Source organism: Lipotes vexillifer, unplaced genomic scaffold (genome assembly GCF_000442215.2).
Source record: "Lipotes vexillifer unplaced genomic scaffold, Lipotes_vexillifer_v1.1 scaffold152, whole genome shotgun sequence".
NCBI lineage: Eukaryota > Metazoa > Chordata > Mammalia > Artiodactyla > Lipotidae > Lipotes > Lipotes vexillifer.
Genome location: NW_006795886.1, coordinates 970,311 through 986,581, shown reverse-complemented (window position 1 = coordinate 986,581; position 16,271 = coordinate 970,311). Strand labels below are relative to the sequence as shown.

The window sequence follows — 16,271 nt, the reverse complement described above, 5'->3', positions numbered from 1 at the left end:
CATCTCAACACCAGCACCCAGCTTCACTCAACGACCAGCAAGCTACAGTACTGGACATCCTATGCCAAACAACTAGCAAGACAGGAACACAACCCCAACCATTAGCAGAGAGCCTGCCCCAAATCATAATAAGTCGACCGACATCCCAAAACACACCACCAGACGTGGACCTGCCCACCAGAAAGACAAGATCCAGCCTCATCCACCAGAACACAGGCACTATTCCCCTCTACCAGGAAGCCTACACAACCCACTGAACCAACCTTAGCCACTGGGGACAGACACCAAAAACAAAAGGAACTACGAACATGCAGCATGCAAAAAGGAGACCCCAAACACAGTAAGATAAGCAAAATGAAAAGACAGAAAAACACTCAGCGGATGAAGGAGCAAGATAAAAACCCACCAGACCTAACAAATGAAGAGGAAATAGGCAGTCTACCTGAAAAAGAATTCAGAATAATGATAGTAAAGATGATCCAAAATCTTGGAAACAGAATAGAGAAAATGCAAGAAACATTTAACAAGGACCTAGAAGAACTAAAGATGAAACGAACAACAATGAACAACACAATAAATGAAATTAAAAATACTCTAGAAGGGATCAATAGCAGAATAACTGAGGCAGAAGAACGGATAAGTGACCTGGAAGATAAAATAGTGGAAATAACTACTGCAGAGCAGAATAAAGAAAAAAGAATGAAAAGAACTGAGGACAGTCTCAGAGACCTCTGGGACAACATTAAACGCACCAACATTCGAATTATAGGGGTTCCAGAAGAAGAAGAGAAAAAGAAAGGGACTGAGAAAATATTTGAAGAGATTATAGTTGAAAACTTCCCTAATATGGGAAAGGAAATCGTTAATCAAGTCCAGGAAGCACAGAGAGTCCCATACAGGATAAATTCAAGGAGAAATACGCCAAGACACATATTAATCAAACTGTCAAAAACTAAATACAAAGAAAGCATATTAAAAGCAGCAAGGGAAAAACAACAAATAACACACAAGGGAATCCCCATAAGGTTAACAGCTGATCTCTCAGCAGAAACTCTACAAGCCAGAAGGGAGTGGCAGGACATACTGAAAGTGATGAAGGAGAAAAACCTGCAACCAAGATTACTCTACCCAGCAAGGATCTCATTCAGATTTGATGGAGAAATTAAAACCTTTACAGACAAGCAAAAGCTGAGAGAGTTCAGCACCACCAAACCAGCTTTACAACAAATGCTAAAGGAACTTCTCTAGACAAAAACACAAGAGAAGGAAAAGTCCTATAATAACGAACCCAAAACAATTAAGAAAATGGGAATAGGAACATACATATCGATAATTACCTTAAATGTAAATGAACTAAATGCCCCCACCAAAAGACACAGATTGGATGAATGGATAAAAAAACAAGACGCATATATTTGCTGTCTACAAGAGACCCACTTCAGACCTAGAGACACATACAGACTGGAAGTAAGGAGATGGAAAAAGGTATTTCATGCAAATCGAAACAAAAAGAAAGCTGGAGTAGCAATTCTCATATCAGACAAAATAGACTTTAAAATAAAGACTATCAGAAGAGACAAAGAAGGACACTACATAATGATCAAGGGATCGATCCAAGAAGAAGATATAAGAATTGTAAATATTTATGCACCCAACATAGGAGCACCTCAATACATAAGGCAAATACTAACAGCCATAAAAAGGGAAATCGACAGTAACACATTCATAGTAGGGGACTTCAACACCTCACTTTCACCAATGGACAGATCATCCAAAATGAAGATAAATAAGGAAACCCAAGCTTTAAATGATACATTAAACAAGATGGACTTAATTGATATTTATAGGACATTCCATCCAAAAACAACAGAATACACATTTTTCTCTAGTGCTCATGGAACATTCTCTAGGATAGATCATATCTTGGATCACAAATCAAGCCTTGGTATATTTAAGAAAATTGAAATTGTATCAAGTATCTTTTCCGAACACAATGCTATGAGACTAGATATCAATTACAGGAAAAGATCTGGAAAAAATACAAACACATGGAGGCTAAACAATACACTACTTAAAAACGAAGTGATCACTGAAGAAATCAAAGAGGAAATCAAAAAATACCTAGAAACAAATGACAATGGAGACACGATGACTCAAAATCTATGGGATGCTGCAAAAGCAGTTCTTAGAGGGAAGTTTATAGCAATAGAATCCTACCTTAAGAAACAGGAAACACCTCGAATAAATAACCTAACCTTGCACCTAAAGCAATTAGAGAAAGAAGAACAAAAAATAAAAACCTAATTTAGCAGAAGGAAAGAAATCATAAAAATCAGATCAGAAATAAATGAAAAAGAAATGAAGGAAACGATAGCAAAGATGAATAAAACTAAAAGCTGGTTCTTTGAGAAGATAAACAAAATTGATAAACCATTAGCCAGACTCATCAAGAAAAAAAGGGAGAAGACTTAAATCAACAGAATTAGAAATGAAAAAGGAGAACAACTGACACTGCAGAAATACAAAAGATCATGAGAGATTACTACGGACAACCTGGAAGAAATGGACACATTCTTAGAAAAGCATAACAACTGACACTGCAGAAATAAAAAAAATCATGAGGGATTACTACAAGCAACTCTATGCCAATAAAATGGACAATCTGGAAGAAATGGACAAATTCTTAGAAATGCACAAACTGCCAAGACTGAATCAGGAAGAAATAGAAAATATGAACAGACCAATCACAAACACTGAAATTGAAACTGTGATTAAAAATCTTCCAACAAACAAAAGCCCAGGACCAGATGGCTTCACAGGCGAATTCTATCAAACATTTAGAGAAGAGCTAACACATATCCTTCTCAAACTCTTCCAAAATATAGCAGAGGGAGGGACACGCCCAAACTCATTCTACGAGGCCACCATCACCCTGATTCCAAAACCAGACAAGGATGGCACAAAGAAAGAAAATTACAGGCCAATATCACTGATGAACATAGATGCAAAAATCCTCAACAAAATACTAGCAAACAGAATCCAACAGCACATTAAAAGGATCATACACCATGATCAAGTGGGGTTTATTCCAGGAATGCAAGGATTCTTCAATATACGCAAATCAATCAACGAGATACACATTAACAAACTGAAGGAGAAAAACCATATGATCATCTCAATAGATGCAGAGAAAGCTTTTGACAAAATTCAACACCCATTTATGATAAAAACCCTGCAGAAAGTAGGCATAGAGGGAAATTTCCTCAACATAATAAAGGCCATATATGACAAACCCACAGCCAACATTGTCCTCAATGGTGAAAAACTGAAAGCATTTCCACTAAGATCAGGAACAAGACAAGGTTGCCCACTCTCACCACTCTTATTCAACATAGTTTTGGAAGTTTTAGCCACAGTAATCAGAGAAGAAAAGGAAATAAAAGGAATACAAATCAGAAAAGAAGAAGTAAAGCTGTCACTATTTGCAGATGACATGATACTATACATAGAGAATCCTAAAGATGCTACCAGAAAACTACTAGAGATAATCAATGAATTTGGTCAAGTAGCAGGATACTAAATTAATGCACAGAAATCTCTGGCATTCCTATATACTAATGATGAAAAATCTGAAAGTGAAATCAAGAAAACACTCCCATTTACCATTGCAACAAAAAGAATAAAATATCTAGGAATAAACCTACCTAAGGAGACAAAAGACCTGTATGCAGAAAATTATAAGACACTGATGAAAGAAATTAAAGATGATACAAACAGATGGAGAGATATACCATGTTCTTGGATTGGAAGAATCAACATTGTGAAAATGACTCTACTTCCCAAAGCAATCTATAGATTCAATGCAATCCCTATCAAACTACCACTGGCATTTTTCACAGAACTAGAACAAAAAATTTCACAATTTGTATGGAAACACAAAAGACCCCGAATAGCCAAAGCAATCTTGAGAACAAAAAATGGAGCTGGAGGAATCAGGCTGCCTGACTTCAGACTATACTACAAAGCTACAGTAATCAAGACAGTATGGTACTGGCACAAAAACAGAAAGATAGATCAATGGAATAGGATAGAAAGCCCAGAGATAAACCCATGCACATATGGTCACCTTATCTTTGATAAAGGTGGCAGGAATATACAGTGGAGAAAGGACAGCCCCTTCAATAAGTGGTGCTGGGAAAACTGGACAGGTACATGTAAAAGTATGAGATTAGATCACTCCCTAACACCATACACAAAAATAAGCTCAAAATGGATTAAAGACCTAAATGTAAGGCCAGAAACTATCAAACTCTTAGAGGAAAACATAGGCAGAACACTCTATGACATAAATCACAGCAAGATCCTTCTTGACCCATCTCCTAGAGTAATGGAGAAATAACAAAAAAACAAACAACCCAATCCAAAAATGGGCAGAAGACCTAAATAGACATTTCTCCAAAGAAGATATACAGACTGCCAACAAACACATGAAAGAATGCTCAACATCACTAATCATTAGAGAAATGCAAATCAAAACTACAATGAGATATCATCTCACACCAGTCAGAATGGCCATCATCAAAAAATCTACAAACAGTAAATGCTGGAGAGGGTGTGGAGAAAAGGGAACCCTCTTACACTGTTCCTGGGAATGTAAATTGATACAGCCACTGTGGAGAATAGTATGGAGGTTCCTTAAAAAACTACAAATAGAACTACCATATGACCCAGAGATCCCACTACTAGGCATATACCCTGAGAAAAACGTAATTCAAAAAGAATCACATACCAAAATGTTCATTGCAGCTCTATTTACAATAGCCCGGAGATGGAAACAACCTAAGTGTCCATCATCGGACGAATGGATAAAGAAGACGTGGCACATATATACAATGGAATATTACTCAGCCGTAAAAAGAAACGAAATTGAGCTATTTGTAATGTGGTGGATAGACCTAGAGTCTGTCATGCAGAGTGAAGTAAGTCAGAAAGAGAGAGACAAATACCGTATCCTAACACATATATATGGAATTTAAGAAAAAAATGTCATGAAGAACCTAGGGGTGAAACAGGAATAAAGACACAGACTTACTAGAGAATGGACTGGAGTATATGGGGAGAGGGAAGGGTAAACTGTGACAAAGCGAGAGAGAGGAAGGGACATATATACACTACCAAACATAAGGTAGATAGCTAGTGGGAAGCAGCCACATAGCACAGGGAGATCATCTCGGTGCTTTGTGACCACCTGGAGAGGTGGGATAGGGAGGGTGGGAGGGAGGGTGACACAAGCGGGAAGAGATATGGAAACATATGTATATATATAACTGATTCATTTTGTTGTGAAGCTGAAACCAACATACCATTGTAAAGCAATTATACTCTAATAAAGTTGTTAAAATAAAATAAATAAATAAATAAATAAATATATCACGCCAAAAAAAAAGAGAATGAAATAATGCCATTTGCAGCAACATAGATGCAACTAGAGATTATCTTACTAAGTTAAGTCAGATAGAGAAAGACAAGTACCATATGATATCACTTTTATGTGGAATCTAAACTATGGTATAAATGAACCTAGCTATAAAACAGAAATAGACTCACAGACATTGAGAACAGACTTGTGGTTGCCAAGGGGGATAGGAGGAGGGAGAGGGATGGACAGGGAGTTTGGGGTTAATAGATGCAAACTATTACTTTTAGAATGGATAACAACAAGGTCCTACCATATAGCACAGGGAACTATATCCAGTCTCCTGGGATAATTCATAATGGGAAAAATATTTGAAAAGAATGTATATATGTGCATAACTGAGTCACTTTGCTGTACAGCAGAAATTAGCACAAGACTGTAAATTGACTATACTTCAATAAAAAATTTAAATTAACAAAAACTGGTATAGTCAGTCTTTATCATTTTAGCCATTCTACTGGGTACACAGTAGCATCATATAATGACTTTAATTTGCATTTCCCTAATGACTAATGATGTTGAGCATCTTTTCATGTGTTTATTTGATATCTGTATATTATCTTTGGTAAAATGTTCAAATCTTTTGCCCATTTTCCATATTATCTGTATTCTTGAGTTTTTTTAATTCTGTCTCATTTTTTTCACTTAACATGTATACAGTACGATCCTTTTGTAAAAAGAAATTAAAACTTGAAAAATCCAACCCATATTTGTACATTTAGACAGTCTGGTAGTCCATATATCAAAATTATTAATGACTGGTAACAAGAACTCTCTGGGGCAGAGGAAGTGAGGTTACTGGGGACTCATTTGATATATTTCTATATTGCTTTTCATCAATCATATAAAACATGATAAAGTCATTTCTCTTTGGCCAAGAGAAAATTAGGGGGAAAAAACACAAATAAAAAGTCAAAAATTCACCCGCAGCAGCCAAATGAGGAAAGGAATAAAGCCTCAAGTCATAAAGTTGAAAAAGTCATGGCTAAGAAAACAGAAGAAAGATCTAGCTCAGCAAAACTTCCATTGCGGAGATGTACAGATTAAGTGAGCAGGCAGTCCTGGGGTAAGACGAGGAAAACAAAAATCCTCAAGATTTGCAGCCCCAGGTATCACTGGGAGACCCCAACAGAGGCAGACAAGCCTGCTGGGGGACATCATCTTTCAGGGTCACTGGTATGAACTAGAGCATGCATCCAGAGCTGGACTGAGTGAGCCCAGACATTTAAGAGAATTTCAGGAGACTGAAACCCAGGAACCTCAAGTTGTCTTTTGCCCCTCCCCTCGGGTTACAGAAAAGAAGTATATAGAAAGCAATTTCTTTTTTTCCCAAGTATTGTATTTTATTTTATTTTTATTGAAGTATAGTTGATTTACAATGTTTCAGGTGTATAGCAAAGTGATTCACCATTATATGCATATATATATATACATATATATATATATATATATATATTCTTTTTCAGATTTTTTTCCATTATTGGGTTATTACATGATATTGAATATAGTTCCCTGTGCTATACAGTAGGTCCTTGTTGTTTATCTGTTTTATATATAGTAGTGTATATCTGCTAATCCCAAATTCCCAGTTTATCCCTTCCTACCCCTTTCCCCTTTGGTAACCATAAATTTGTTTTCTATGTCTGTGAGTCTATTTCTGTTTTGTAAATAACTTTATTTGTATCATAGTCTAGATTCCACATATAAGTGATATCATATGGTATTTGCCTTTCTCTGTCTGACTTACTTCACTTAGTATGATAATCTCTAAGTCCATCCATGTTGCTCCAAATGGCGTTCTTTCTTTTTATGGCTGAGTAGTATTCCATTGTATATATGTACCACATCTTCTTTGTCCATTCGTCTGTTGATGGACACTTAAATTGCTTCCATGTCTTGACTACAGTGCTGCTATGAACCTTGGGGTGCATGTATCTTTTCGAATTAGTTTTTGTCTTTTCCATATATATGCCCAGGAGTGGGACTGTTGGATCATATGGCAACTCCATTTTTTGTTTTTTAAGGAACCTCCATACTATTTTGCATAGTGGCTGCACCAATTTACATTCCCACCAACAGCGTAGGAGCGGTCTCTTTGATCCACACCCTCTCCAGCATTTATCATTTGTAGACTTTTTGATGATGGCCATTCTGACCAGTGTGAGGTGGTACCGTATTATCATTTTGATTTGTTTTTTTCTAGTAATTAGCAATGTTGAGCATCTTTTCATGTGCCTGTTGGCCATCTGTATGTCTTCTTTGGAGAAATGTCTATTAAAAGTCTTCTGCCCATTTTTTGTTTGGGTTGTTTGGTTTTTTGATATTGAGTTGTATGAGCTGTTTGTTTAGTTTGGAAATTAATCCCTTGTCAGTCACATCATTTGAAAATATCTTCTCCCATTTTGTAGGTTGTTTTTTCATTTTGTTTATGATTTCCTTTGCTGTGCAAAAGCTTTCAAGTTCAAGTAGGTCCCACCTGTTTATTTTTGCTTTTGTTTCCATTACTCTAGGAGACAGGTCCAAAAAAATACTGCTGCAATTTACATCAAAGAGTGTCCTGCCTAGGTTTTCCTCTAGGAGTTTTATAGTATCTGGTCTTATAGTTAGGTCTTTAATCCATTTTGAGTTTATTTTTGTATATGGTGTTAGAGAATGTTCTAATTTCACTCTTTTACATGTAACTCTCCAGTTTTCCCCACACCACTGACTGAAGAGACTGTCTTTTCTCCATTGTATATTCTTGACTCTTTTGTCACAGATTAATTGACCATAAGTGTGTGGGTTTATTTCTGGGCTTTCTATCCTGTTCCATTGATCTATGTGTCTGTTTTTGTGCTGGTACCATACTATTTTGATTACTGTAGCTGTGTAGTATAGTCTGAAGTCAGGGCACTTGATTCCTCCAGCTCCATTCATCTTTCTCAAGATTGTTTTGGCTACTCAAGGTCTTTTGTGTTTCCATACAAATTTTAAAATTTCTTGTTCCAGTTTTATGAAAAATACCGTTGGTAATTTGATAGGGACTGCATTGAATCTGTAGATTGCCTTGGGTAGTATGGTTATATTAACAATATTCATTCTTCCAATTGAAGAACATAGTATGTTTGTGTGGTCTTTAATTTCTTTCATCAGTGTCTTATAGTTTTTGGAGCACCGGTATTTTGTAGAAAGTAACTTCTATCCTTAAACTAAAGTATAATTGAGTGTGGAGAAGAGATAAATTGTGTCAAGTTGAGATGAAAAGCCTGTCAAGAAGAATTCACACACTATATCAGAGCAAACAAAAAATACAGACAGAACCTCCCATGTTAAACATGAGTAGAATGAAAAGAAGTGGTCTAGAAAATATATAAATATGACATGGGGTGGGGAGAAACAGAAAGAACTTGCATGATGAACAAAGAATGAATTGTGGAGAAGAACAGAACCATAGGAAAATAAGTAGCTTTTTTGTGAATGCTTTAGACTTACACAGGAACTTAATAAGAATATAGATTTGATAAGGCACAAGAGCTCAATACAAGATGATGAAACAACAAAATTAGAGAAAAAGGAAAACTGAGAGCAAAGAATAAATTAAAACATAAACAAGATCATTCATTCAAATCAGTAAATTAGATACAGCAAAAAGGAAGGGGGGAGGGAAGAAGGGAGGAAATGGAAAAAAGAAAATGGCTGAAAATCAAAGTAATAGCACAGAAGAAAGGGTTGGGCTATTATGATTAATTGCTTTCACCTTTCTATTTTTCTTTTGCATGTGACAGTAAAAGGACAGAAATGGAAGATGAAGAAATCCAATGTCCCTGAAGTGGAGAACTTAACTAGTGAAATAGAAAGAGTTCACAGGATACAATGCAGAAAAATTTTCCATCTATGAAGAAAGAATTCATCAAGGGTACACTGTGTATTAGGGAAAAATGAAACAGGATGATCACCATTGAGATCTATCCTTGTTAAGTTACTAAACTTCAAGAAAAATAAAAGGAAATTTTCAGGCGTATTCAGACACACATGTGTGCATACATGTATGTGTGTATGCACACACACACACACACCCCCCACACACACAGTGTGTTACCTACAAGGGAGAAAAAGAAAAGGCTAGCTGGCCTAAGACTCCTTCAGTTACATTCAGTGGCAGAAGACAATGGAGTAATGTCTACAATATTCTAAGGGAAAGAAAGTGTAACCCAAGAATATAATATCCAGCCAAGATATCATTCAAACTCATAAAGGGACTAGGCAGACATTCTTAACATGAAAGAGTGAAATGAATATAGCACCCACAAGCTATTCTTGAAGGAACTTCTCAATGATAAAATCCTGACAATCAAGAAATAAGTCAGGGCTTCCCTGGTGGCACAGTGGTTGAGAGTCCACCTGCCGATGCAGGGGACACGGGTTCGTGCCCCGGTCCGGGAAGATCCCACATGCCGCGGAGCGGCTGGGCCCGTGAGCCATGGCCACTGAGCCTGCGCGTCCGGAGCCTGTGCTCCACAATGGGAGAGGCCACAACAGTGAGAGGCCCACGTACGGCAAGAAAAAAAAAGAAAGAAGTCAAAGTAAAGTATTCAGAAATATAGATGAACCATGGGCCAAAGCCTGGTTGTAAGCATAAGATCCTTTTAAATATGAACTAAAACTAAACAAACAGATAAAACAAGCAGATGGTTTATGATTGCATAGCAGAATGTAAATGTTGTAAGCCCTGACAAAGTAAAAATAACTTGATTAATAAAAAGTGGGAGTAAGGGAAAGTGTTAGGAGGAAGTGTAAGGAAGCTAATCTCCTCCTCCTTCTTCATAGTAGAGTCCACTGATAATGTTTAATATTGAAAAAGGTAGATTTACAAAATGACTAAATGACCATTTGACCCAGCAACTCCATGCCTAGGTATCTTTCTATGAGAAATGAAAACATATGTCCACACAAAAACTCAATACAAATGTTCATAATAGCATTAGTCCAAAAAGTGGAAACAATCCAAATGTCCATCAACAGATGAATGGATAAACAAATGGTGGTATATACATATAATGGAATATCATTTGGCAATAAAAAGAAATGAAGTACTGATACATGCTTCAACATGGATGAACCCTGAAAACATTATGTTAAGTGAGACAAGACAGTCACAAAGGACCACATATTGTATGATTCTATTTAAATAAAATGTCCAAAATAGGCAGATATATAGAAATTAAAAGTAGATCACTGACTGTTTAGGGATGGGAAAGATATGGAGGTTGGGGAGTCACTGACAGCTAAAGGGTACAGGGTATCTTTTTAACGTGACAAAAAGTTCTAAAATCAACTGAGGTGATGGTTGCACCATTCTGTGTATATACTAAAAACCATTGCATTGTACACCATTAATAGGTGAATTATATGGTGTATGAATTATAGCTTGATAAGGCTGTTACCAAAAAGACACTACAAAAAAATGACTAACTGCTCAATGGTTTTCATATTTTTTCTTAAGTTTAAATGGATATTAATGACTAATATCTTTTATGGTAAAGAAACATTCGTCTGAAGATTAGCAATTCCTGTATTTTATTTCAGTGTTTTATTCTATCAAATTCAAGTAAAATTAAACAAAGCTTTTAATTTAATATATTATGACCCAATATTATAAAGGTTTTTCAGTCTATCCATCCACCCATCCCTCTATCTACATATATGCACAAAAGATATCTGAAATAATTTTCACATAATATGAATACTGAGGTAGTAAGAATTTGGGTGATTTGTTGATTTCTTTATTGTTTCCTATACTGGTTAAATGTTTAATAATGAGTATGTGTTATCTGTATTTGTCTTCAAATTGTTCTTATAAAGCACAAAGTAAATATACCAAAATGTTAATGTTTATATGTGGGTTGCAGGATTAGGAAGTTTTTTTTTTCTTCCTTATTCTTTTCTGTACTTTCTAAAGTTGCCTACAATGAGCATCTATTATTTTACAAATAGAAGTAAAAAAATAAAAGAATTAAAGGAATGTGTAGCAGTTCTTTAAATGATTGCTTGGTTCTTACCTGGGTTCCTTCAGTTGCTCCTGAATGATCTTTCTTCCTGGCCAGATATTGCCCATCTGTGACTGATGAAGGAGGGACTGTCCCACTGTCTCTCTTTTATTCACTTCAAGACAAACAAAAGCATGGCAGAGGGGTGGTGATGAGGGGGGGAAGGGAAACACAGCATGCTTGCAGAAAGGATGGCAACACAATCTTCATGTTCCCTACAAATAGGCTGAGCTCATGGAGTGAAGACACCACCAATAAGAATACACTAAGATTCCACAGCAGAGGGTCTATCACCCACAGCAGAGGGTCAAGCACCTCAAGGAACCATTTCCCGACAGGTCCGGTACCTGCAGGTTTGTGGCGCAGGGACATCCTGATTATCTCACTGCCGGTGCGGTAAGCAAAGCGATTCACTTTCTGGTCATAAAACCAGTCTCCAGTTGCCTTCTTCAGCTCTCTGCAACAGAATAAAAGAAAATGACATATGGATTAAAAAAAATGGCCCTTGACATTCAACCAACAAAGGATGAGGGGAGAAATTCTAACCACAATTGGGGCCCCATTTCTTCTCTCTACTCAGCCATAAGTTAACACTCACATTTCCTTGGCGCACACCTTGCATCTCCAAGTACCATTGCTTTCCTGGATACGGCAGTCCCGACACACCAGGTGATTACAACCCCGACAAGTGTTGGTCTTGGGAGTCAAACGGCCCAGGCTCTCCTGGCACCGGGCACAGGTCCGATCACTATAGTGTTGGCTGCCCCTTTTGGCCCCTTTCCTTTTTATCTCCAGTAACTCATTCTTCAGTCGTCTGCCAAGACCCAAAAGAGAAACACAAGTGATTTGAAATCTGCATAGGCTGGATGGAGAGGGGTTGAGGGGTAGAGACAGTAAGACTATTTGGTTCTGTGGAAGCAACAACCTCAGAACCCAGCCTGACCCACTGAGGAGTTGTAAACCTCATATACAAGTTCCTCTGAAAGTCAGATGAGAAGTATAAGGAAAAGTCCAGGTATCATTGGTTAAAGGCCTGGGAGCCCACGATTTTTCTGGGACTCTTACCTAATCCTTTTCTCATCTGCTTTTCGGAGCTCCTCATCTCGTTGTAGAACACTGAGGATCAAATCCCTTTCCACCTCAGACAGAAAAGAGAGGTCAAGTATCTCCGACATGACTTATTCTAGTTTTTCCTTCTACTCTTCTTTCTTCAAAGCTACCAGTCCAGGAGAGCTACCCCAGAGTTGCCTGAAATAAGATAAGAACTAATTTCGCACAGGTAATTTACTCCAGAAGAGGCCCACAGCCCTAGAGCCTTTCGGTGGGCTACCTCCGCCTTGAGCCAGGCTAGAGATAACATAGAAGTATGTGACCAATTTACCATTCCTACTCCCAGGTGAATCCTACCCTGAAAATGAAGAGGCTTTGATTTTTCAAGAAGAAAGACTTATTCATGACTCTGCCAAAGGGTTGGGTCTTTCAACATAAGTCTGGAAGGAGCACAGAACAGCTGAGTCAAATTCCCCCTCCACCAAAGTGTATCCTCAATCATCCAATTTTCAATTTTTTTAATGTTCTCAAGTAACAAGTCTATTAAGCCAAATAATCAGACAGCTGGTCTCTGTAGTGGAGAAAACCACACAGGGACCTCTGCCAGTTGAAACCCATTTCCCCTTTCCTGACCAGCATCCATGTTCCCAGGATGCAGTCAGCTTTCTGCTACACTTCAAAACTGCTGTCACCTACTCTATCTCCCAAAGTCCTTATTGCTAACACTACCTCAAGAATATCTTCACCTATTTCATGCACATTTGTTGAGAACTCAATCACAGGTATTGGGCAACGTGCTGGGGATACAGAGATGAGTAAGGCACAGTTCTTGTCTTTAAGAGGGTCACAGAGTAATAGGGGGAGACAGATACACAGCACAGTGTACTAAGTGCTATTAAAGGGATAATAAATTGTTATGGGAACTTACAGAAGGGAGTAACTAGTTCTATCTTGCCTAGAGAGGGAAGAGAGAGAACTATACATGTGGAAGGTTTTACAGAGCAGGTGGATTTTACCTTATAGAACAGAGTATATGTTTGTTGGTTGGGGAGAATGGTAGGAAATACAGGTTGGAACCAGATTATGTAGCTCTCGAATACTCTTAAAAATTAAGAATTTTAAAACTGATGACATAGACAATAGAAATCCATCGAGCATCTTTGTTGTTGCTTTGTTTTTGATATTGGGAAATGACATACTCAAATTTGTTTTACAAAGATCGCTCCAGCTATAGTATGGAAGACTGATTCAAAAGACAAATTGAAGTACAGTTAGTAACATATTGTAAAATATGCATACTCCTTAGGCAAGCAATACCACATCTAAGAACCTACCCAATAGAAATATTCACATAAATGTGTATGCAAGGTATACGTACAAGAAAGTTACTGCAATATTATTTGTAAGAGCAAAATCAAGTTCTTTAACAGAGAAATCATTAAACAAAACAATACTTCCATATGATGGCATACTATGTATCCATTTTAAAAATGTGGTATATCTGTATGAAAATATGTTCCTGAGTGGGAAAAAAAGTCATTTCAGGACTGCACTTGAATGATCTCTTTGGTAAAGTATTTATCGATACATTTGTATATGCAAAGAAAAAGGTCTAGAACAAAACCCATTATTATTGGTTTCTCTTGGGAAGCAGAACTGCAAGGGGGCAACTTTTACTTTTTACTTTACATAATTCTGATTTTTTTTTTTACAAACATGTCTTACTTTTAAATTTCAAAAAAGAAAAAAATTCAAAGGAGACAAGGGGATTATTATAATAATCCAGACAAAAAGACAATCTAGGTTTACTTAACTATGCTTCTAACCAATTAGGCAAAGTCACTGTATTTCTGTCATCCTCTGGTTTCTCATCTACGAAATGACCTACCTCTCAAACTTGTCAAGAAAATTAAATAATGTTTGGAATCACAATGTTTGGAACCACAATGTTTGGAACACACGTTTGGAGTACACATACTCGCTGAATCTGCTGCAGGGCAGGCCTAAACCAGAACAGGAAGACAAAAGAACACAGAATAGGTTTGAGAAGTAGAACTGACAGAATGGAGTGACTGATTGAGTGGAGAGGATGAAGAAGGTGAAGGCAAAGATGCCTACTGTGTATGTCAAGTTTAAACAACTGACTAGTAACAGTCCTGACAGTGATAAGGGCTGTAAGAGAAGAAACAGGTGTGGAAATAAGGCAAGAAGTTTCATTTCAGTCATATTGAGTTTGTGCTGCATACTGGATATCCAGATAATTAGGTTCTGGAAGTAATTGGAGGCATAAAACTGTACCTCAGGAAGAGAGACTGCATCTGAAAATATAGATTTGGTTGTCATGAGAGTCAAACAGCCCAGGATGGACAGAGCATGAGAAAGGAAATGAGGATCATACTTACCTTCTCTGCTCTCCCTTGAAACTACACAACAAGCACCTGTCACTTTTTTAAACTAATTACCAACAACAAAATAGAGAGTATAAACAACACAGCAAAGTGACACAGGTTCCAGAAATCTCAATATTTTCTTGACTTCACTATTTCTTGGTCTTTATTGAACTATAAGATGCTAAGCCTCTTTCATAGGCCCTTTCTTAGGTAGTCTTGAGGAAATATTCTTAATCCTTATCCCCGAGGAGAATATATACTCTCCATGAGAACAAGGACTTTTTCAATATTCTTCTATGTATCTGGCCCAGCACTTAACACTGTATTTGGCACATTGTGTTGCATATGCCACCACTACTGTTGATCATCGTCACTGTCATCATCACCCCAACAGTTCCATTTATTGAGAATTTATTACATGTCAGAAAACAAGTACTTTACATATATTAACTAATTTAATCCTCACAACAACCCCAAGAATGAGTACTATTATTATCCACATTTTATAGATAATGACTCAGGAGAGGTTAGGTTAACTTGCCCAAGAATAAACAGAAAGTAATTGCAGTTGCTGGGATTCAAGCCCAGGCAATCAGATTTTAGAGCTAGTGCTCTACTGGCTCTGTCCAGGCAGGATCACAGCCAAAGCAATTATAAAATATTGAACAGAGCAATCAAAAGCATTGCGGAAATGAATTCCCATATGTGTGATTATGGCTGAAGAACTGGCAAAAAATCAGCGGCTCCTAAATAAAATAGGTATCACCAATTGCCTGTCAAAGACCAAGAATGGCACAGGCAAACTGGAAATGAAAGCAAAACCAGATTTATTAGAAAATTGATGTTTGTGGAGAGGCAGCAGAGTTCTGTGATGAGACAAGCACATTGGCACAATAATGAGACCAAGTAATAGTGAAAGCCAAGTAAGTAACAGTGTCATTGAGGAAACAAAGACAGCACCATAACAAAATGGAACTGCTAATACTGTACATCTTCCCTTTATTTTTCACTCATGGACTTGAGCAACCAGAGTTGCCCCCCTCTGGAATCTTAAATTCAAGAATCCCTACTTTTCAATTACAGCTTACTCCCACTACACCTGTTCTGCAACCTCATCAAGACCACAGTCTCTTGAGCCCACCCTCCATTTTCTCTTGGTCTACTTGCCTCCTGTTGATCTATCTTCATTCCCTACCCATCCTGGACTCCAGATGGCTCAACATTTGAACCACTCTCACCAATATCTTCCATATTCATGCACCTTCATCTCTCTGCAGCAACTGTCCATCAAAATTCCAAACCTGTACCAATGCTATAGTAGTCTGCCTT

At 37.3% G+C, this 16,271-nt stretch overlaps 1 protein-coding gene across 1 annotated transcript in view; it reads right to left on the bottom strand.

The window, feature by feature from the left end:
• SYTL4 (synaptotagmin like 4) overlaps window positions 1–12,753 on the bottom strand; it is a 49,131-nt gene extending 36,378 nt beyond the window's left edge. The window contains exons 1-4 of the mRNA XM_007467962.1: window positions 12,568–12,753; window positions 12,101–12,316; window positions 11,850–11,959; window positions 11,515–11,617 (exon numbers count right to left, since the gene is read on the bottom strand). Coding sequence (XP_007468024.1) covers window positions 11,515–11,617; window positions 11,850–11,959; window positions 12,101–12,316; window positions 12,568–12,677 — 539 coding nt within the window. The 5' untranslated portion in view covers window positions 12,678–12,753. The remainder of the gene's footprint in view (window positions 1–11,514; window positions 11,618–11,849; window positions 11,960–12,100; window positions 12,317–12,567) is intronic.
• Between the last annotated feature and the right edge of the window lie 3,518 nt (window positions 12,754–16,271).